The sequence below is a fragment of the Malus domestica genome, chromosome 06 (genome assembly GCF_042453785.1).
Source record: "Malus domestica chromosome 06, GDT2T_hap1".
NCBI lineage: Eukaryota > Viridiplantae > Streptophyta > Magnoliopsida > Rosales > Rosaceae > Malus > Malus domestica.
This window is the reverse complement of record NC_091666.1, coordinates 28,779,089-28,801,603: the sequence shown is the minus strand read 5'-3', so window position 1 is coordinate 28,801,603 and position 22,515 is coordinate 28,779,089. Positions and strand designations below refer to the sequence as shown.

At 38.3% G+C, this 22,515-nt stretch overlaps 1 protein-coding gene across 1 annotated transcript in view; it reads right to left on the bottom strand.

Moving 5' to 3' along the window:
• The window catches only part of LOC103400184 (callose synthase 10), a 30,736-nt gene that overhangs the window by 3,497 nt on the left and 4,724 nt on the right, over positions 1-22,515 (bottom strand). The window contains exons 10-43 of the mRNA XM_029103879.2: positions 15,111-15,239; positions 14,093-14,169; positions 13,930-14,008; positions 12,981-13,073; positions 12,699-12,801; positions 12,435-12,558; positions 12,162-12,348; positions 12,006-12,058; positions 10,992-11,052; positions 10,427-10,508; positions 8,364-8,413; positions 7,981-8,067; positions 7,645-7,727; positions 7,147-7,174; positions 6,474-6,571; positions 6,265-6,346; positions 6,007-6,167; positions 5,776-5,896; positions 5,361-5,458; positions 5,173-5,263; positions 4,900-5,060; positions 4,700-4,809; positions 4,071-4,205; positions 3,859-3,927; positions 3,593-3,764; positions 2,942-3,059; positions 2,484-2,603; positions 2,060-2,175; positions 1,875-1,958; positions 1,633-1,745; positions 952-1,004; positions 693-869; positions 557-604; positions 273-431 (exon numbers count right to left, since the gene is read on the bottom strand). Of these exons, the coding sequence (XP_028959712.2) occupies positions 273-431; positions 557-604; positions 693-869; positions 952-1,004; positions 1,633-1,745; positions 1,875-1,958; positions 2,060-2,175; positions 2,484-2,603; positions 2,942-3,059; positions 3,593-3,764; positions 3,859-3,927; positions 4,071-4,205; positions 4,700-4,809; positions 4,900-5,060; positions 5,173-5,263; positions 5,361-5,458; positions 5,776-5,896; positions 6,007-6,167; positions 6,265-6,346; positions 6,474-6,571; positions 7,147-7,174; positions 7,645-7,727; positions 7,981-8,067; positions 8,364-8,413; positions 10,427-10,508; positions 10,992-11,052; positions 12,006-12,058; positions 12,162-12,348; positions 12,435-12,558; positions 12,699-12,801; positions 12,981-13,073; positions 13,930-14,008; positions 14,093-14,169; positions 15,111-15,239 (3,522 nt within the window). The remainder of the gene's footprint in view (positions 1-272; positions 432-556; positions 605-692; positions 870-951; positions 1,005-1,632; positions 1,746-1,874; positions 1,959-2,059; positions 2,176-2,483; positions 2,604-2,941; positions 3,060-3,592; positions 3,765-3,858; positions 3,928-4,070; positions 4,206-4,699; positions 4,810-4,899; positions 5,061-5,172; positions 5,264-5,360; positions 5,459-5,775; positions 5,897-6,006; positions 6,168-6,264; positions 6,347-6,473; positions 6,572-7,146; positions 7,175-7,644; positions 7,728-7,980; positions 8,068-8,363; positions 8,414-10,426; positions 10,509-10,991; positions 11,053-12,005; positions 12,059-12,161; positions 12,349-12,434; positions 12,559-12,698; positions 12,802-12,980; positions 13,074-13,929; positions 14,009-14,092; positions 14,170-15,110; positions 15,240-22,515) is intronic.

Sequence of the window (22,515 nt, the reverse complement as noted above, 5' to 3'; positions counted from 1 at the left end):
AGATCACTCCTTGTCTGTCTATTTCTTCGGTGTTCTAATTCTAAACTTCTATTTCTTGCATCTTGAACCCTAATTCGCATTCTCTTATGGAATTCCCTTATATCCTAAATCTACTAGAATTAAGGAAGTAATCTTAATCCTGTTACAAACAGCAAACTAAATCCTATAGGGAAAAAAATTAAAATGCCCTAGATATTATTCTGCATCACCATCAGTCATCATATAGGGACATTATATATGGACACACACTGATGAGAATTAAATAGACTAACCTTCAGCAATCCCAACTCAAGTATAAAACCCATAATCATTGGAACTGCGGTAAAAATTCCAATCTGGACCAAGAATTGTGTATTGAGAACAGCATCCAATGCTACGTTACCCGACAATTTTGCTTGCCTCGCAATGGCACGATCAAGTCCAGAGAAAGCCTATAAGATTAAACAAAAAGGTCTCCTTTACAATGCATTTCTAAAAACTGAGCTGGTTCACCTAAATTTGCCAATCCACTTGACAAAATTATCTTTTCTCCATTATGGTTTAAGTTACCACTTACCAGATAGGCCCTTCCGTATAAGAATATGTATACTACAAGGACGGTCATCTGCATTATGAACCAATTTTTATCACGAAACAAATATGAAGAACAAAAATAACAAAATAGGATTATGCAGGAGTCCAAAGCAAAATACCATTGTACACACGTAGAAACCAACGGTGGTGTAAAAGAAAGAGAACATTCTGAAAAAATCAAAAAGTTGCCCAATCCTATACACATCTCTACTGAGGACTTGCTCCCCATTTCCACCTGCTACTTTCCCTTCAAACAATGCAATCTGGTTTAACCCAACATCCCTTCCTTTTCCAACCTACACAAAGAAGCACACTATCAGGACACCAGAAAGGTATTCTTCACTTAAATGGACAACAACATTTGCTTAAGTATGGAACCTGAATGTATTCGTGGTGTGTAATGTTACCCTGCCTCAGTGTGGAGTTGAACCCTGCAGAGTTTGTTTTAAATAAGTTGATAAGACACAAGAGGAAGCATACTAAGTTATAAACCCAAAAGATTTAAGTACCCAAAAGAAAAAGATTAAAACCCATAATTTGGAACTCCAATAAAAATTAAATTAAAAATTAAAAATTCATTTGGAACTACTTTCTTCAGTGAACCGTCAAATTATTAAGGTTATCAACTAAGCTACATTAAAATGTAGACAGTCTTTACACTTCACAGTATAAATATAGTAAAAAAAGAACTAAACTTGGAAAAACTTACAAGGGAAAACTTTTTTCCACCGTCTATGTTAGAAAAATAACACCCAAGGTACATCAACACTAATTTAGATTATTGTCTTTTATGTACAACCATGAAAAATTAAGGAATTCCTCGCTTCCTGTCTTAATTTATGCTTAAATGTCAAAATGATCCCCATGTTATACTCATTTTGGCCAATTTAACTCCTCTGTTTTACTATGTTTGCTAATTTAGTCTACTCAAATATTCTTTTCCTGAATAACATGTTTTGATACAGAAAGGCAGATATTCTGATTTAAAGGCCATTTAGGAAAAGCGGAAAGGCGCGGGGGGGATATAAGAAACAAATCACCAGCATCTTATATGCTTACCTCCAAAAATATCTTCACTTATATTGATAACACGTGACGATTTACTAATCCCACCTCGGGTAGTGTGGAAAATTCGGTCAAACACATCTGGGTGTCCATAGTGCATGCGAACTCTACATATTAGAGAAAACAAAACTCAAACCCATGCCAGAAAATAGTAATTAGGGGAAAACAAACACAACATTTCTAACCATGTATTCAAAATGTTAGGTACAAGCAGGGTCAAGTTACAGAATACTCACTTGAGAGGATATGCTAAAATTCGTTGTGCTAAAGTCACAAAGCTAGTCTCTTGATTGGACATGAACCATGCTAAAGATGAAACACTGCATGGATAATTATAACACACATGTAATCAGTTATGCTGGCCATAATAAAAGGTTGACATACAAATAAAATCTGGAAAAAAAAAATAAGCTGGCCAAACCTTCCAGTAAATACATGCTCTCTCACACCAAGAATAGTTGGATGTCGAAGACCATGATTTCTGCGAAATTCCTCAAGAAGATTTCTCATTTTCATTGCCTCTTCAAGGTAGTTGTCCTAAAGAACAGAATAAGAGCAAATATAAATCAGCTGTTATATCATCCTCAATTGTGGCAAAGTTCCAAATCTCATGTAAAATTAGCCTTGTGTCAAAAATACATGTGATAAAAAAAATTAAAGAGAGAGAGAGAGAGAGATGGCATTTTTAGGGTGCATAAATTCAATATTTACAAATAAAGTAACAATCCATTAAGTTAAACAGCCATATAGCGAGCCAATGAGAGTTTGAAAAAAAAAAATGAAGATAACAAACCAAGCAGAAATGCACTCAGGCACAAACAAACACCCGATGATAGACTGGTCACCTGGTTCATGTCAATAGTCTGAACAGCTTCCCCGCGAGTGAAGATTATGGCATGGTTTTGATTTTCAGGCTTCCCTTCACCCAGCTTCGGATCACCAGGAAGTTTAATGGAGTATATTTCCTGTAAATTGATATTAGACAAGAAAAACACACAATAGCACATAATGAGATTAATAGGTACACTTAAGAGATGAACTAGCAGTGCATAGAAGTTACAGTGACGATATTAAGCATTATTCCCAGACTGTTTGTACCATTCACCTAATATAGTCAACTTATAACTGTCGACCCTCTCAACCAAATAATTTGAGTTTTCAGATGGGATGCTTCAATATGTCATTAGTCATATAGGATGACAAAAAGGTCAAAATGATACCAAAGAAAATTTATTCTAGAGTCTACTACAGAAGACCTTAAACTTGATGGAAGAAAAAGACAGGAAACAAAACTTCAGAGTACCTGATCCTTTCCATGTATATCAGCTTTTACAAGCTTTGAATAAAATTCCTTTATGGTCTTTCCTTCAATTGCACCACTCTCCTCCACATGTATATATGCAACCCGAAGGGCCTCATTCCTAGTAACCAAATATGAATTGAAAATAGTATCATAAAAGTAAAAAATAAAATACCTACACCACCATCCAGTTTCAAAAAAAGTTAGGATGAGGAAAACTAAGGTTATCTTATTGTAAATATATAACTTGGCATCCTCAAAAGAGTTGAAGAAACTGTATGCAGAAATCTGATATATGATTGGAACAGAACAGCAAGCATATAACCTAGGCTACGGATGGCTAGGAGGTATCATTAACTGTGCAATTTAAGCTCATCTAAACAAGAAGCGATGCTTTACAATCACACTCGACCATCTAGGTGAGGATATTTTGAACAAGATATGAACCCCAATAAGAAGGTTTATATACTTGACACAGACTAACTTACCATTACAGGTGGTACTAGTCTACTGTCCACATTAAGGAATAAAAGGGCCTTGTCTTAAACGCAGAATTAATAATAAGAAAATAAAGAATCTCATTGTTTACAAACTCATATGAAAGGGTCTATATAATTCAAAACTTGAGAGATACATCACATTAAAAGATCATACCTCTGCAACAAAAGGGATATATCAGCAGCCTCTGGTGCCTTTCTCTGCTTTTGTTGCCCATAAATTTGGCATGACACCACGTAAGTAAATTTCAAATCTGCTTGTGCTCGAGATTCACATGACAACTCGTAGCCTTGACTTGTGAAGACATCATTTTGAGGAAAATCGTCCACTAACAGTGCAGGAAGAAACGTTTAAGTCACACACATAGTTCAAGAGCTCACCCAAAGACTCTGAAAGCAATTCAAATTCCCACAATCAAATACCTCCGAGTGATCTTCTTTCCAGAAAACTCTGTAGCATTAAAGCCCTTCTATAATACATCATACCACGCACTGCAATTCAATAACATTAAATCATTAGGTACAAGTCAAATAGTAAACCGACCTAACTGAAATATGATTATAAATGTAAATGAACTACCAGAGACGTTAAGTTTTTGAAACAAATGCCAGCTATGATAGCAAGTGAAACTAACCTGTCCTGGCTAACGTCTGCCCACGATAAGATACCCAAAACCGAAGCTCCAAAGAATCACTTGAATTTTCTTGCAGCTCAGCATCCCCAGTAGACTCACCCCGACCAATCCGTTCCAAAAAGTTGTCCCACTCATCTAAAATGAAAGACAAATTCTTAGCCATTTAATGTAAAATAAACAGAGAAACCAACTAATAAATCAATGAGGCAGGCATAAACTACAGTCATGGAGAACAGGGATCCATCTCAAAGAAGCAAGTTTAGCTGAAACAAACAGTCACATATTTGTTCAAGGTTTAATTCATTTAGAGGTTGCCAAGTGACTAAAGGTCAAAGTCATGTCCATCTTCAGCTGGATAATAACTAGGCCACCCAAGATAAAATGCCCTTGTAGAAGAAGTCATGCTCGCAATCTGTTTAGATTTAATTAATCCAAGCACAAGAATTCTAGAATTTGGCTCCTATCAGCATACAGGTCGTACAGGACTGGGCCACATATGTATAAACTTACTATATCTAATATATTATCTGCACTTGTGCCTAACTCAATCACATGACATAAAGGCAGAATATTAATGTGGATAACGATTATGTTCTTGTGAATATAAACATAAATGCAGAATAACATACCTGGAAAAATTTTCTGAAGATAAAAAAGAATTGATATTCCATCCTCATTTTCAACTCGCAGTTCAGAGGAACTATAAAGTACCGTCTCACTGTAGTACGGGGTGAAGACACTGTTCTCAAACAAACAACAGAATTTCAAAATAAAATAAATAAAACTGACAGGTAATGAAATTTCAGCTCACATGAAGAAAATCATTTACCAGAAAGGAACCATTTCACTAACTGGCTTTGCTGAAGGCATGTCCATAAACAATGAATTTGTAAAAAACTCTAATCTTCTCCTTGCTTCAAGATTTTTTGGAACATTTGCCGCAGAATCCTTTACAGTGACAAGAAGGTGTAACCGCTTAACCAGCTCTTTCTGTGGCAACATACAAAAAAATTTATACATAATTAAAACCCCTGTAATTTTGAAGACATAATATAAAGGGCATGGATTTTTCCCTTTTTGTCTTCCATTCGATGATGCTTACAGTTTCTGGATCATTGGGCCACTTTATCCTGGAAAACAGGCGCCCTTCATTTCTTGCTTTTGCTAAAAGGCTCCAAGTGTCAAGCTGCTCCCTGGAGCGTGAAGGGAGAGAAAAGAAAAGATAATTATAAACATCACCAGAAAATAAAAAAATTACTGTGTAAAATTAAAGAGAAACAATTCACATACCTCAAATCAGATGACAAAAGATCATGAGTAACAACCTCATACAGATCAAATACAGATTTAGCAGCACCCTTTGCAAGTACATCAGTTTCATTGCGTATCTGACATAAACCATCCATGTGAACAATAAGACATTACAAAGCCATATTACAAGGATAAAATGACATGATATCCAATAATAAACCTAAAAATATTCAACAAGCTGTGTATAAACCATAAAAAGAATTAAATTATATGTAACTGTAGCTACATGTTCTGTAGTAGCCAGGTGTCAGAGAAAAACAAATGGAACCAAGACTTTACATAAAGCAACCGTATACGAGTGACGACAAATTTACAATGACAAGCACCAGAATAAGAGTTCTAAACTATTAATTTAAACAATATGAAACCTTATGCAAATGGTCAAAGAATATACCAGCAGCCCAGTTAAAGCTGTAAGTTTCTGTAACACCTGCGGAAGCTTCTTAAGGGTTAAAGTTATGACGAGAGAACCCTCCATAATGCTGTTGTTGATCTCGCGGTAGATCCTTTCAACCCTACCATAAAGAAGGTTGCACGCAATACAACAACATGACAATCATGATATATAACAATCTGACACATTTGAAAAGGAAGAATAACATTGTAAATATAAGAGAATTCATACCAAAGTCTCCCTTCACCATCAACCAGAGAATATAATATCTTTTCAATACTATAGTAGACTTCCTGAACTGCATATGCCATGTACTCATCCCTGCAGATTCTATTCCAAAGATCTGCCTGTGTATCTTTGCAGTCCAAAGCCAAATCAATTGCCAGCAAAATCTGTAAAATATAAAAATAAATAAAGAAAGAAAGAGGTTTTATACTACTAATTTCTACTGGCTAAATCTATTTTCCAAATAAAATCAAAAGGTCGTACCTTGCTACTCAGAAGAAACAGGGGCCATTGAACTAATCTTAGACTTCCAGTGTTGCTAGGTATACATAGCAAATCCATCTCCCTGTAGGATAAAAAAAAATGAAGGTTCAAGGCATACGAACCATAGGACAAAAAAACACTGGAGTAGTAGAAGCATAGCAATTGAGATTTTTCTTCTCATTGGCAAGTAGCAAGCCTCATCATATTACCTATTACTAATAAAATCCTCCTCTCGCAAGCTTTTGATTATCTCATTCCAAAATGGCGAAAACGTGGCTGCATACATCTTGTTTGGATGTTGAGAATCCTGAATGAACAAACTCAAACCTCAATGCCAAAAATTTCATAGCAGGAAGAAAACAAAAAGGGAAAACAAAAGTGGTAGCAGTAACAAGAACAGAGAAAAATGCAGAGCCAAACTTGCAAAATAACCACAAAAAATAAAACAAATTACAAGTGGACAATGAATTTTAAGATGCAGACATTTTCAGAAGTTGTCAAGTAATTTCACTGCAAATGGATTTTAACAGGATGGAAGCTAGATAGTGTCATGTTAGATCCATCCAACAATCCAAGAACAAAATGAAGTGTCCCAGATGCAGCTGGCATATCCTATTTGATGGAGTGAGCAATTAACATGCATAGACGCTTTCTACTTGTGTCCCACTATCTTGCACAAATAGAGACTTACAGTGAAGCCTAAAAACTATTATGTAACTCAAAATAACTCTAGACATCCTAGATTACTTTCATAAAGCAAAAACTTGCAGCATTGCTTTGTGCTAACATGAAATATGAATGACCTAATAAAATAACTGAAGGGTATGTGATGCCTTCCTCAAAAACTTCAGTAAGGGAAAGAAATCAACTTAAGAAAATCACCTGGGATGACTGAGTGTTAAACGGCAACCTGGAAAAGGTGAATTGAGATGCCAGTTATTAACAAAAAATGACAAAGGAAAACATAATTTCGATTACAAACCATTTGAAAATGACACTGACCAAGATCCAGTTTCATCAATGGCTATCAAGTCACATATTAGTAGGGCAGTGCTATCCACACACCCCTTTTTACCTTCCACACACACCTGTCAAGTTTTGACCATCAGATCGAAATGAATTGAAGAGGATCAAAGGATAGAAACTACCAGGGGGTGGGTGGGCAGTAAAAAGGTGTGTGGAGTGTGGACAGCACCACCATATTAGTATACTAGACAATCAAGCATCTTATTATACCATAATACTTATTATACCATAATATCAGCAAGGCCATATTAATATACTACGCAATCTGTTTAGTTTTTAAGGTTGCCGTTTCACAAGACCTGTGCGCCTCAGACCAAAAAATTCAGAAGTAAACGAAAATTAAAAAATAACCACCTTTTATTTTGTGAGACGAGATTCTTGTCAAAAGCCTCTGGAAAACTCTCAAAGCGTTTATGCACCATTTCAATCGAACGTATCTGCCACAAACAAACAACTAACCATGTAAGAAATTGTGATGAATTCCATGATGAAACAAGTGTAAGGAAAACAGAAAACATGAGACCAGATGAGATGATAGAATGACGTATGTTATCCTACATTTTCAAACAGTTTTCCATAACAACTATAAACTTACAGTAACACTTGTTTAATAATGAACAATACAAACAAAGGGCAAGAATTACACATGTGGTACAGAGAGAAATTGCAGCTATTTAGAGTAGATAATACCTCGCCCAACCGAGCTCTTGCACCGATCACACCACCAATTATGGCTGACAGGAGGGTGTACCATATGTAAAAATCCATTAGATAGATCTGGACCATAGAACATACATTAGAACAGAGCATCCTAAGTGGATGCAACATGCAGATTCTAAGACACAACAAGCTGTTTCAATTCAAAAGGTAACAAGGGAGAAAGCCCTTGATCTGAGAAAGACATGAAAGTGAGGATCTCACTTGAGGTACAACAGATTCTTAACGCTATTTTAAAACATTCCCAAGGTCATACTTAACCGAACTCAACATTGTCTAACACAATACATCTCCATGAAGTAGAGTTAATCCTCTCATTTAGAAGAACTTTGAAGCTAAAGAAAGAAGATACTCACACCCACAACAGGAGCCCATAGGCAAGCTACAGTCAATGCGTTATGGTTGTCTGCAAAAACACAGGTATACATCAATAACATGTAGCAGCATTCTATTCTAAGCAAAATCAATCCACTAAAGAAACATCAAGAACCGTGGAATCATTAATTTTTTACAAATAAAGAAAAAAAAAAGTATGTTCATATAAAATGAAAAAAGTTACACTTAAACTTACAAATTAACACAAATTTTATGATTTAAGACATAATTGCTATTGAGAATCAACATGATATTCAGTTTAAGAGACGCCATATCACTACAAACATATCATGATACGATACAGCCTTAAACATATAATCAGATAATTCGCAAAGAATGAAGAGAAAGAGACAATTAGTACAAAGATATCCACCCAAACAGTACATTATTTTAATTCTTTTTTTTTTCCTAGAAGAAACGATAGAATATTATTAAACCAATAGAAGAAATTACAACTGGATAAGAAATCCGCCAACTAGAAAAATTAGCTAAGACCTTTCAAGTAGGACTATTTCACTAGTAACTAAACTGAATGATATTCAACACATGCATCACTATATGAGAAAGAGTATAATCCCTGAAATCATTCGAAACTGATGCCCAGAGGGCTGCCCAGTATCTATCTCTACCCCATAGTTCCTCTACTTCCACTCCCTTATAATCTTCAAAAATTCTTCTATTACACTCCAACCAAATGTTCCGAAAAACTGCCAACACCAAACAGACCCACAAATCTGTAGCTTTCTTCCCCTTTCCTAAAGGCTCAAACTTGGTGCTTAGAAGCTCGAAACATCCCCTTGAAATCACCCAACTAGCTCTAACTTCCTTGAACAATTTCCACCACAGCTGTATCGAGTAAGAACAATGGAGAAAAACATGATTAACACTCTCCTCAGATTTACACAAACTGCACCACAGTGGAGAAATGCATATAAAAGGCCTTTGCTTTTGAACTTGATCACATGTGTTGACCTTCCCAATAGCCACTAACCACACAAGAACTTTGACCTTTGGAAAGGTGGAAAATGTTGAACAGTTCCATTGTTGCACAAGGAGGAGCTATAGAAATTGCAAGTGAACGATCCTGACCCATTTAGCTTCCACCTTCTATTATCCGTTCTTGATTGAATCGAACAAACATCTTCCTCCTCTAATAACCTAGCCACCTCTGCTAACTCCAGCTCATTCAAATTTCTTCTGAAATCGAAATTCCAACTCAATGGCTGAAGAGAAGAATCCACAAAACTTGAAATGCTCTGGTCGTGCTTTCTCGATAACAAAATAATCTAGGATACTGCTCTTTCAATGGTCCACCCTCCGACCAACCATCCTCCCAAAACCTCACCCTCCCCCAATTGCCCACCTCAAAGTTACAACGCTCTAGGAAAGAAGAAAGACCAAATGAAATATCTAACCAAGGACAACTACTCAACCACGCAGCGAAGGGTTTGCGTCCCACCCATTAGACTCCATCTCGTACTTGCTCCTTATCACCTTGTGCCAGAAAGAATTTGATTCCTTTCTCCAAAGCCATTTAGCGAGTAAAGCTTTATTCCGTTTGCTTACGTTTTTTTTAAGTTGTAGGAATGACACAAATATAAAGATGCCAAGCACTAACACATCAAGTTTTAAAGTGCAATCTCTTGAAATACCAAGAGCTTCAAGACATAACAAGGACCTTCCATAAGACGATTGTTGGAGACCACTAGGGAAGATCTAGTGCTTTGTGGGCCATGTGCAAAAAGAGGAACAGTGAGAAAGGCGGTTCAACATGATTTTAATGTGAATCAGAGGATGTTGATAAAGTAGTCATCCTGAATGTAAAAGTAGCTTCTTGACATCATGACATCCCATTTAAAGTTAGACCAATTATTGCAGTTCCCTAAATTTATGGGGCCTAAAGACAGCAATATCTGAGTTTTTTGTCCCCTTCTACTAGAAAACATAAAATATGCTTTGGATTGACTGCTGATTCAAGCAACTAAGTATTAGTGAGCAATGAGCATAAACAGAACACAGAGTAAAATAATGTTGAGAAACTCACTCTTTGACACCAAATCATGCCATGCGTATTGCAGAGATGGAAGGTTCACAATAATTTTTGTGGGTTCAACAAGAGGTTTAATCTGCAGTATAAATGAAGACTCAGTAAATGAAATGATTGGCATGTAAACTTGTTATGTTCACACGATACACTGACTCGATATATAAAAAAATAGAAGACAAATACAATACGTCCTAAAGTTCATGTTACACTATAAAGCAAAATCATATATTACATTCAACTCAAACTCATCCCAAACTAGAAGAACTACACTTGGAAATGAATATCTTTAAATATTTGAACCAAGAAGCCCAAGGAGAGATTAAAAATTTAATTCTATCCCACCACTACAATTCCATTCCCCCTCTCCATAAAAAAAATAAAAATAAAAAAAATAAAAATAAAAAAAATAAAAAATAAAAACCAATTTCCAATTCAACCAAACCTACAGCTCGTATTGACTAAATTCTCATTTAATTCTATAACCAAACGCTTGACTTGTTGATCAACTGAAAATTATAATCATTGATCGGTAAAACTCAAGGATGAGTAAGAGTAGCCTTGCCTGTAGAAAGTAGGTAAAGGTGAACTTGCAGATGAAAATCACCAACCAAAAGAGCACATATCTGCAAAAATTAGAATTTTTTTACACAATATACAAGGCTCTTTTACATATGTGGTCTCTTGAAGAAATAAAGGTAATCAACCAGCATGGAGGTCAACACTCGTTTTGACATGCAGATATAGACAAACAAGAAAATTAAATTGAACCAGGCTGTCAAATTATACTGGCCGGAGTACCGACAGAAATCTTCATCACAAAGATCTGTACAAACTTGAGAACTCCAAATACCAAGAGACAATGATAAAGTGAAAAAGAACACAATAACTCTAACGAACTCAAAATAGCTTAGGGTTGCTACAAATATATCAGTAGACTCTCAGAACATGACAGGGAATGACACCATAACTTACATATAAAAAGTTAAAGAGGTTAGTCTCCCTTGAGTGATGACAAGAGTAGCCTAGCGACAGAGATTCTATCAATATGCCAGAATATCTGATATATCATCTGAAAAGCAAAAGCATATCTAAACCTAAAATAATCTGGACAACTCAATCATACTAAGTCCAATCGGATAACAAATAATCAACAAGTTCCATTTAACACATACTAGTCTATTTGTAATGTGAACAAAAAAAGGATAAGGCAAGAACAAAAAAATATTAAAGTATACTCTACTAAGCCTTTATCTAAAGAATTTGTGTTCATTGAATGAGCCCCTTTTTTTTTCCAAGTTCCAAGGGTCACTTGAGACTGTATTCCAAAATAATTAGTGTCAGCTCAACTCAACTACATCAGATTCTGAATAGAATTTGTGTACATTGAATGAGCCCTTTTTTTTTCCCAAGTTCCAAGGGTCACTTGAGACTGTATCCCAAAATAATTAGTGTCAGCTCAACTCAACTACATCAGATTCTGAATAACAGGATCACATTGTTAATCATGAGAACAAAAGAAATGAGGCTCAAAGCTGAACAGATGGTAAAAAATACAAAGTTCCATTTGTCCACACACCTGCAATAATCGCTCATCTTCTCATAAAGACCACGTCCAACAAAGTAACGCTCCTGAAAATGCAAATAAAAGCAAAAAATAAAGTCATCACCATTTTGGCCCTAGCAATTTAAAATTATTTGGTCACCATTTCAAACCAAGAAAAATAGTACTTGCCTGATAAATCCACTTAAAAAATTGGAAGAAGGATTGATCAGACATCTCAGAAATTTTATGACATCCCGGAAACTTAAGCAATAGCGCAAGGCATATGCGCAAAGCTGCATAAACACCCAATACAAGAATATATATCCGAAAGTAAAATGAATCGGAGTTTCTGTCATTTCTTTCCTGCAGAACTTTCCTGCAAATTTATAAATTGTAAATGTATTAAACAGATATCAGGTAAAAATGTTGTTTGGGTAACTGTCTAAAGGAAAGAAGACTCACAGGTAGATATATGTCACAGCAACAGAGCTCAAGCCAAACCAGAAAAATCTAATCACAAGTCTGGAGATAGCCATGGCTCTGGCTGTGGTGTAAGCTCCAAACATGAGCACCACATCCAAAAAACCTACACATATAGGACATCAGCCAACGAACAAAAAAGGAAAAAAAATAGCAAAAATGGAATAAGTTTTTTAGACTTATTTGCAAGGATCAATCTGCATATTATTTGGAATACGCAAAAATAAATAAATAAATAACACTTACTCTCTATGAAGCTCATGATGGCAAAAGTTGGCCCAATGCTAAGGACTGTCTTAATAGTATCCAAATTGATGCGTCCTTTATTAAAGGCTATAATTGCCAAGGCCTTCACAATAGAAAACACAAATTATATACAACAACAACAACAAGGCCTTATCCAATTAAGTGGAAATGCAAATTATATAAATAAATAAAATGTAGAAAACACAAATTATATAAATAAATCAAATGTAGGCATTTAAGCCGAACTATCTCAGAAACCATATGTGGAAATGCAAACTTAACCTGGAACATCAAAGCTAAAAAGATCCACAGGCGATGGAAACTTCGATACAAGTGAAAAAAGGTCCGATGCTCAACGAAAGTGCTTTTTCCGGTCTGTCAATCCAAAGCAATAATCAAAGGGAGGAGGAAACAAATGGTTTAAGCGAAAGGATGTTTTTCCACCTATATGATACAACTTACAAGCAATAACAAGTGAGACTAAAACAGAAAATTACACCCCAATACTATCTTTGTACATACTAGTAAATTGTTAACACCTTAATTATTACTTCACCAACATATGTAATTGATCAGAATTTACTACCCAGCCAATCTGAAATACATATGTTAATCACCAAAGAGATTCGACATGTCAACAATCAATTGAAAATTTTGGACCAAGACTTTCAGAAACAATTCATGTACCATAATTTCATCATGCTTAAGCAAACCAGTTACATCATGCTTAATCAAACCAGTGATGCTTAAAAATAAATAATTGAAGAAGAAAGGTAGAAAGAACAGTTGTGAATAAGAATAGAGTGAACATACAGCTATACAATTCTAGTTGTTAAATTTGAAAAAAATAATATACAACTTGTAAGTTTGAGACAACTGAATGTGGAACATCCGTACATGATAGATTAGGAGGATAAATATGGACACCATCAGAGTTTTAAATAACTCTTATTCATTGAGATTTTTTAGCAGAAAGGTGCCAAATGAAAATATGTAGTGTCAAGATTAAGTTTCATACCTTCAGAAGGATAGAATATACAAAAGCATGAATCAACTTATTTTTTATAAGGAGACAATTTTATTCGAAGAAAGAAAAGGTAAACCGAGAGGGTAGTCTAGCAGACCAGCCCAAACACCGCAGCCCCAATAAGGAGCAGAAAACTATAGATATAACCCTTTTTCCCGTCAAAAGCATGAATAAATTTGGTCACAAGGTAGAGATATAACTAACCCTTTTTCCCTTTTTAGGTTTCAACAAAAATGGTGAATCCCTCCTCATAGGCCAGCTCAATCCAAAACAAGCAGGTGACCTACACATTGAAAAGGAAATGTCACATTGCCAAAAAGAAAGAATCATATCATTCATCTAAAATATAAACGGCAAACAAACAAACCAAAAGTATTCATTAAAGTCATCATAATTCCTCCATGCTGAATGTGCAGCTTTCCCGTTATTGTTTCCGGCAGCTTCCTGCATGCGAAAAATAAAGCAAAGCAGAAGTTATTGGCAAGACTAAATGGAGAATGTATCAGGCACAATATGACCCTAGAAACTTTTCAAAAAGCATCATCAGGAAGAAACCACCATATCAGTAAAGCCAGCTATGAAACTACCATCTCCATACCAGCAAAGAAATGTAATACCCAAATCCCCCATCAGATGCAACTTACTAGAGAACTAACAATTTAATTCATGCATGCGAAGTTTCAACATCTCAGAACTAGAGGTACCACATAAACAGACTCCATACATTCATAAAACATTATCACCAATTTTAGATAATAAAGGGCCATGGAAACGAACAAAGAGAATTGTTACCTAAAGGGCTTCTACAAGAACCTAAAGTAACAATTGCTATTCTTGTTTCTACCTCTTTTCCGTTAAATTTTTTGGATAAATTGGTTATGTTGATTTTTTTAGAAGCTATAACAGTCAACTTGAGGCTATTAAGTAAAAGAATCTGATGCGACTTTCTCCTAAGGAGAATACAATTATCTGCAGCATTGCACTCTTAATTTAAACAAATAAAGTAAACTCAGTAAGTTATTGGCATGCCGTTGAAAGAAGTGCGATCTTGATTGAAAATAAAAAATAATACACAAACTTTTGAAAGTTATTGAGAAGCCACCTGATAAAGTTGGCAAAAGTAGTATTAGTTTATAATTAGTGAAAAGGGTTTTAGAGCTATAATGTTTTGATGTATAACCTGCTTCACCATATTATTATTAATATTATTATTAATTAATTAATGCAATTCTAGAGTATTTAAATCCGACAATCTTTACAAAAATTTCCAATAACATACATACCATGATTGAGATAACAACAAATCCAATTCCAAAGTCAAGAACAAAACAAAGTGAGATACTTAAAAAATACAACAAACAAATCTGAAATAGAGGTCCACTGACCGCAGCCAATGTTTCATATATTGGAAAAATGATTTGATCAAGGAAGGACACAGATCCAGACTCTGTTCTGCAGCTGGCAGCGGGATTAGCTTCTCCATGATCTAATATTGCATCTAACTCTTTAGCCATCTGTAGAATAGTAAGATGATGTCATCGGTCATTTGTAATAATATATATAAAATAAACAATCAAACAATTTATGCTATGTTTTATATGCAAAGACTCCTAGCATCACCAAACAAACACAAACAATTTACAATACTGGAGAAACGGCATCCAAAATATTTATTTAAAATTTTCCATGCGGTTATCTTGCACTTACAACAACAACAACAAAGCCTTTTCCCACTAAGTGGGGTCGGCTATATGAATCCTAGAACGCCATTGCGCTCGGTTTTGTATCATGTCCTCCGTTAGATCCAAGTACTCTAAGTCTTTTCTTAGAGTCTCTTCCAAAGTTTTCCTAGGTCTTCCTCTACCCCTTCGGCCCTGAACCTCTGTCCCGTAGTCACATCTTCGAACCGGAGCGTCAGTCGGCCTTCTTTGCACATGTCCAAATCACCGGAGCCGATTTTCTCTCATCTTTCCTACAATTTCGGCTACTCCTACTTTACCTCGGATATCCTCATTCCCAATCTTATCCTTTCTCGTGTGCCCACACATCCCACAAAGCATCCTCATCTCCGCTACACCCATTTTGTGTACGTGTTGATGCTTCACCGCCCAACATTCTGTGCCATACAACATCGCTGGCCTTATTGCCGTCCTATAAAATTTTCCCTTGAGCTTCAGTGGCCTACGACGGTCACACAACACGCCGGATGCACTCTTACCCTTCATCCATCCAGCTCGTATTCTATGGTTGAGATCTCCATCTAATTCTCCGTTCTCTTGCAAGATAGATCCTAGGTAGCGAAAACGGTCGCTTTTTGTGATCTTCGCTAGATTGCTCCGGTCATTAGTGTGGATAAGTATATAAATGGATAGAGATAGGAAAGCAAACACAAGATGTACGTGGTTCACCCAGATTGGCTACGTCCACGGAATAGAAGAGTTCTCATTAATTGTGAAGGGTTTACACAAGTACATGGGTTCAAGCTCTCCTTTAATGAGTACAAGTGAATGATTTAGTACAAATGACATTAGGAAATATTGTGGGAGAATGATCTCGTAATCACGAAACTTCTAAGTATCGGAGTGTGGTGTCGTCTTGACTTGCCTTATCTGTCTCATAGGTAGATGTGGCATCTTCTCTGGAAGTACTCTTCCTCCATCCAGGGGTGATATCTTTAACTGGTGGAGATGCACAAGGTAATGTATCAATTTCACTTGAAGCTTACTTGTAGTTTCAAGCTTGGTCAAGCGCGATACAAACCATGTAGTAGGAGTCCCCCAAGTCGCCGAGCTAGGGGGTCTGCTGAAAGAGGTGACAGACAAGGTAAGCAATCAGAGCTCCGACTGATTGTTCACCTTCTCCCCATCTTGCAGCAGCATGAAGGATAAAGAGAAGAAAAATGAGAAGAGATGATATGAGATACTTTTGCTTTTGAAGAAGTAACTTTCCACAGGCTTATTCTTGAACTGAGCTGGAGGGTTTTCTGGTTTCCTCCAGAGTATAAGGCCGACTGAAGAATTTGAGGGTCAAAACAAGTCCATCAAATCTAGAGTACGTTCCACCCTGCTGATATGGGATACTTTTGCTTTTGACAGAGTAATGGATGTATCGGCACGTGTGCTGTTACGCTTGTCTCCACATGCTTCCTTGTATCCTTCGCACTTGCCCTATCTGTTCCTCAAGCAGATGCGGAAATCTTCCCTGGAAACATAAGATGTTGAAGATGAGTACTCGAGAGCAATGCCAGGTAAGTAATCAGGTAAGGGGTTCCAGGCAGTCAGTTCCTGGCTGGAAGCTTGATTCCAAGTGCTGACTGATTGCTCTCTTTCTCCTTGTCTTGCAGGTAAAAACAAGGCCAAAGGAAAAGACAGGGAAAAAGCATGATATGGGATACTCTTGCTTTTAACCCTGATGATATGAGATATTCTTGCTCTAGTATAGCTTGTTTGCAGAGGTATTATCGGGGGGAAAGAAAGCTGAATATTTCGAAAGGCTTCGTTGGGAGTGCCCTCTTAGATATGATGAAGGGTTGAGCATTTTTGCAGGTCTGCCTGTCCGTTGGGGATGGAGGTCGACATATATAGGAGTCTCCCTAACAACAAGTAGTAATGCTATTCATTTACCCTGCTTGGTCATAGCACGGTAGTGGGAGCTGCCAGTTTCACATGTTTTAACTCTGTCAGAGCACTTTGAAAAAGTGGTCTGTGGTATCTGGCTCTCGAGATTCGGAGAACGATGCCTCTTCGATTTTTGAGAAAGCAATCATGCTGGGGGTCTGGCTCTCGAGATTCGGAGAGTAGTGTCTCTTCGATTTTTGAGGAAGTAATCATGTTGGGAGTCTGGCTCTCGAGATTCGGAGGGCGGTGCCTCTTCGATTTTGGAGCAAGCAATCCTGTTGGGAGTGTTGTCTCGAATGTGAGTAAAGGTTGGGCATGTTTGCTAGTCTACCTTGCCCCGAAGCACAAAGGTTGACACACAGGGACTTTCCAATTATCTAGCAATGGTACTGTTCCTTTACCCTATCTTCGCTTTTGAGAAAGTAGTCATGTTGGGAGTCTAGCTCTCGAGATTCGGAGGACGGTGCCTCTTCGATTTTGGAGCAAGTAATCTTGTTGGGAGTGTTTTCTCGAATGTGAGTAAAGGTTGGGCATGTTTGCTAGTCTACCTTGCCACGAAGCACAGAGGTTGACACACAGGAACTTTCCAATTATCCAGCAATGGTACTGTTCCGTTACCCTTGTGGGTAATAATATGGTAGCTAGACCTTCAAAATTTATGTGTCTAAACTTTGTTAGTGCTGTTTCTTTGCTATTCTTTTACCTTTCTTGGTCAGAGCGATGTAGTGGGAGCTGCAAGCTTCACGTGCTCAACTTTGGCAGAGAACTTTGGCAAAGTTATCTGTGGTACCCATGAGCTATTGTTGCGTGTGGGAAGTGGGTGATTGAACAGTAAGATTCATGTGCTTTCTACTTCACCAGAAGTCTTCGACAGAATGCCCATAATTTCTGCAAAGCTGAGTGTGCGTGTGACAGGTGCTGACAAGGCTAGAATAGTAGGTGCCTCTTCGATTTCTGAGATCGGCCCTCGTGGTCTCTGAGCAGCCCAGCTTTTGAGAAAGCGAGCGCCTCTTCGATTGATTCGGAGAACGATGCCTCATCGATTTTTGAGAAAGCAATCATGCTGGGGGTCTGGCTCTCGAAGATTCGGGGAGCAGTGTCTCTTCGATTTTTGAGAAAGTAATCATGTTGGGAGTCTAGCTCTCGAGATTCGGAGGGCGGTGCCTCTTCAATTTTGGAGCAAGCAATCTTGTTGGGAGTGTTTTCTCGAATGTGAGTAAAGGTTGGGCATGTTTGCTAGTCTACCTTGCCACGAAGCACAGAGGTTGACACACAGGGACTTTCCAATTATCCAGCAATGGTACTGTTCCTTTACCCTCTCTTCGATTTTTAAGAAAGTAGTCATGTTGGGAGTCTGGCTCTCGAGATTCGGAGGACGGTGCCTCTTCGATTTTGGAGCAAGCAATCTTATTGGGAGTGTTTTCTCGAATGTGAGTAAAGGTTGGACATGTTTGCTAGTCTACCTTGCCACGAAGCACAGAGGTTGACACACAGGGACTTTCCAATTATCCAGCAGTGGTACTGTTCCTTTACCCTTGTGGGTAATAATATGGTAGCTAGACCTTCAAAATTTATGGGTCTAAACTTTGTTAGTGCTGTTTCTTTGCTATTCTTTTACCCTTCTTGGTCAGAGCGATGTAGTGGGAGTTTCAAGCTTCACGTGCTCAACTTTGGCAGAGAACTTTGGCAAAGTTATCTGTGGTACCCATGAGCTATTGTTGCGTGTGGGAAGTGGGTGATTGAAAAGTAAGATTCATGTGTTTTCTACTTCCCCAGAAGTCTTCGACAGAATGCCCATAATTTCCGCAAAGCTGAGTGTGCGTGTGACAAGTGCTGACAAGGCTGGAAAAGTAGGTGCCTCTTCGATTTCTGAGATCGGCCCTCGTGGTCTCTGGGGAGCCCAGCTTTTGAGAAAGCGAGCGCCTCGTCGATTTCTGAGATCCGCCTTCGTGGTCTTTGAGCAGCCCAACTTTTGAGAAAGCAAACGCCTCTTCGATTTCTGAGATCAACCCTCGTGATCTCTAAGCAGCCCAGCTTTTGAGAAAGCAAACGCCTCTTCGATTTCTGAGCAGGCGCCTCTTCGATTTCTGAAGCTCCGTCGAGTGCAGATTTTTATAGGGGCTGGCATTAAGTTCCAAAGCACACTTGAATCTCCACTAGTAGAAGCTTCATTCTTGCACTTCTAAGATCTTGATTTGTCCGACCTCTTCTCTCTTCAACACCTTTGAAAATGTCTGGCCCCTCCGACCGTCGTTTTGACTTGAACCTTGTTGAAGAGGCAGCCCCGCCTTCTCCAGACAACATATGGCGCCCATCATTCGTCTCCCCTACTGGTCCTCTTACCGTTGGGGATTCCGTGATGAAGAATGATATGACCGCTGCGGTGGTGGCCAGGAACCTTCTCACTCCCAAAGATAACAGACTACTTTCCAAACGGTCTGATGAGTTAGCTGTTAAGGATTCGCTGGCTCTCACTGTTCAGTGTGCAGGTTCTGTGTCTAATATGGCCCAACGCCTATTTGCTCGAACCCGCCAAGTTGAATCATTGGCGGCTGAAGTGATGAGTCTCAAACAGGAGATTAGAGGGCTCAAACATGAGAATAAACAGTTGCACCGGCTCGCACATGACTATGCTACAAACATGAAGAGGAAGCTTGACCAGATGAAGGAAACTGATGGTCAGGTTTTACTTGATCATCAGAGATTTGTGGGTTTGTTCCAAAGGCATTTATTGCCTTCGTCTTCTGGGGCTGTACCACGTAATGAAGCTCCGAATGATCAACCTCTGATGCCTCCTCCTTCTAGGGTTCTGTCCAGTACTGAGGCTCCAAATGATCCCCCTCCGGTGCCTTCTCTTTCTGGGGCTCTACCGACTGCTGAGACTTCTCCTAAGCAACCTTTGTGAAGGCTCCCTCTTGTGTGTTTATTTTGACTCATGTATATGTACATATTTGTAGCTTATCGGGGATATCAATAAATAAGCTTTCCTTCATTTCAACGTATTGTGTTAAATACACCAAAGCCTTCTTCGCTAAGTTCTTTGAATTTTCTTTTGTTGAAGCTTGTATGTTGAAGCTTTCTGAGTAGAGCATGTAGGTTGGGGTAGTGTTCCCTTAATTTCCCGAGTGAGGAAAACTTCTCGGTTGGAGACTTGGAAAATCCAAGTCACTGAGTGGGATCGGCTATATGAATCTTAGAACGCCATTGTGCTCGATCCTGAGTCATGTCCTTCGTTAGATCCAAGTACTCTAAGTCTTTTCTTAGAGTCTCTTCCAAAGTTTTCCTAGGTCTTCCTCTACCCCTTCGGCCCTGAACCTCTGTCCCATAGTCGCATCTTCTAATCGGAGCGTCAGTAGGCCTTCTTTGCACATGTCCAAACCACCGTAACCGATTTTCTCTCATCTTTCCTTCAATTTCGGCTACTCCTACTTTACCCCGGATATCCTCATTCCTAATCTTATCCTTTCTCGTGTGCCCACACATCCAACGAAGCATCCTCATCTCCGCTACACCCATTTTGTGTACGTGTTGATGTTTCACCGCCCAACATTCTGTGCCATACAGCATCGCCGGCCTTATTGCCGTCCTATAAAATTTTCCCTTGAGCTTCAGTGGCATACGGCGGTCACACAATACGCCGGATGCACTCTTCCACTTCATCCATCCAGCTTGTATTCTGTGGTTGAGATCTCCATCTAATTCTCCGTTCTTTTGCAAGATAGATCCTAGGTAACGAAAACGGTCGCTCTTTGGTATTTCTTGATCTCCGATCCTCACCCCTAACTCGTTTTGGCCTCCATTTGCACTGAACTTGCACTCCATATATTCTGTCTTTGATCGGCTTAGGCGAAGACCTTTAGATTCCAACACTTCTCTCCAAAGGTTAAGCTTTGCATTTACCCCTTCCTGAGTTTCATCTATCAACACTATATCGTCTGCGAAAAGCATACACCAAGGAATATCATCTTGAATATGTCCTGTTAACTCATCCATTACCAACGCAAAAAGGTAAGGACTTAAGGATGAGCCTTGATGTAATCCTACAGTTATGGGAAAGCTTTCGGTTTGTCCTTCATGAGTTCTTACGGCAGTCTTTGCTCCTTCATACATATCCTTTATAGCTTGGATATATGCTACTCGTACTCCTTTCTTCTCTAAAATCCTCCAAAGAATGTCTCTTGGGACCCTATCATACGCTTTTTCCAAATCTATAAAGACCATGTGTAAATCCTTTTTCCCATCTCTATATCTTTCCATCAATCTTCGTAAGAGATAGATTGCCTCCATGGTTGAGCGCCCTGGCATGAACCCGAATTGGTTGTCCGAAACCCGTGTCTCTTGCCTCAATCTATGCTCAATGACTCTCTCCCAGAGCTTCATTGTATGACTCATTAGCTTAATACCCCTATAGTTCATGCAATTTTGTACGTCGCCCTTATTCTTGTAGATAGGCACCAAAGTGCTCGTTCGCCACTCATTTGGCATCTTCTTCGTTTTCAAAATCCTATTGAAAAGGTCAGTGAGCCATGTTATACCTGTCTCTCCCAAAAGTTTCCACACTTCGATTGGTATATTGTCTGGGCCTATTGCTTTTTTATGCTTCATCTTCTTCAAAGCTACAACCACTTCTTCCTTCCGGATTCGACGATAAAAAGAGTAGTTTCTACACTCTTCGGAGTTACTCAACTCCCCTAAAGAAGCACTCATTTCATGTCCTTCATTGAAAAGATTATGAAAATAACCTCTCCATCTGTCTTTAACCGCGTTCTCTGTAGCAAGAACCTTTCCATCCTCATCCTTGATGCACCTCACTTGGTTTAGGTCCCTTGTCTTCTTTTCCCTTGCTCTAGATAGTTTATAGATATCCAACTCTCCTTCTTTGGTATCTAGTCGTTTATACATATCGTCGTAAGCCGCTAACTTAGCTTCTCTGACAGCTTTCTTCGCCTCTTGCTTCGCTTTTCTATACCTTTCACCATTTTCATCGGTCCTCTCCTTGTATAAGGCTTTACAACATTCCTTCTTAGCCTTCACCTTTGTTTGTACCTCCTCATTCCACCACCAAGATTCCTTTTGGTGTGGGGCAAAGCCCTTGGACTCTCCTAATACCTCTTTTGCTACTTTTCGGATACAACTAGCCATGGAATCCCACATTTGGCTAGCTTCCCCCTCT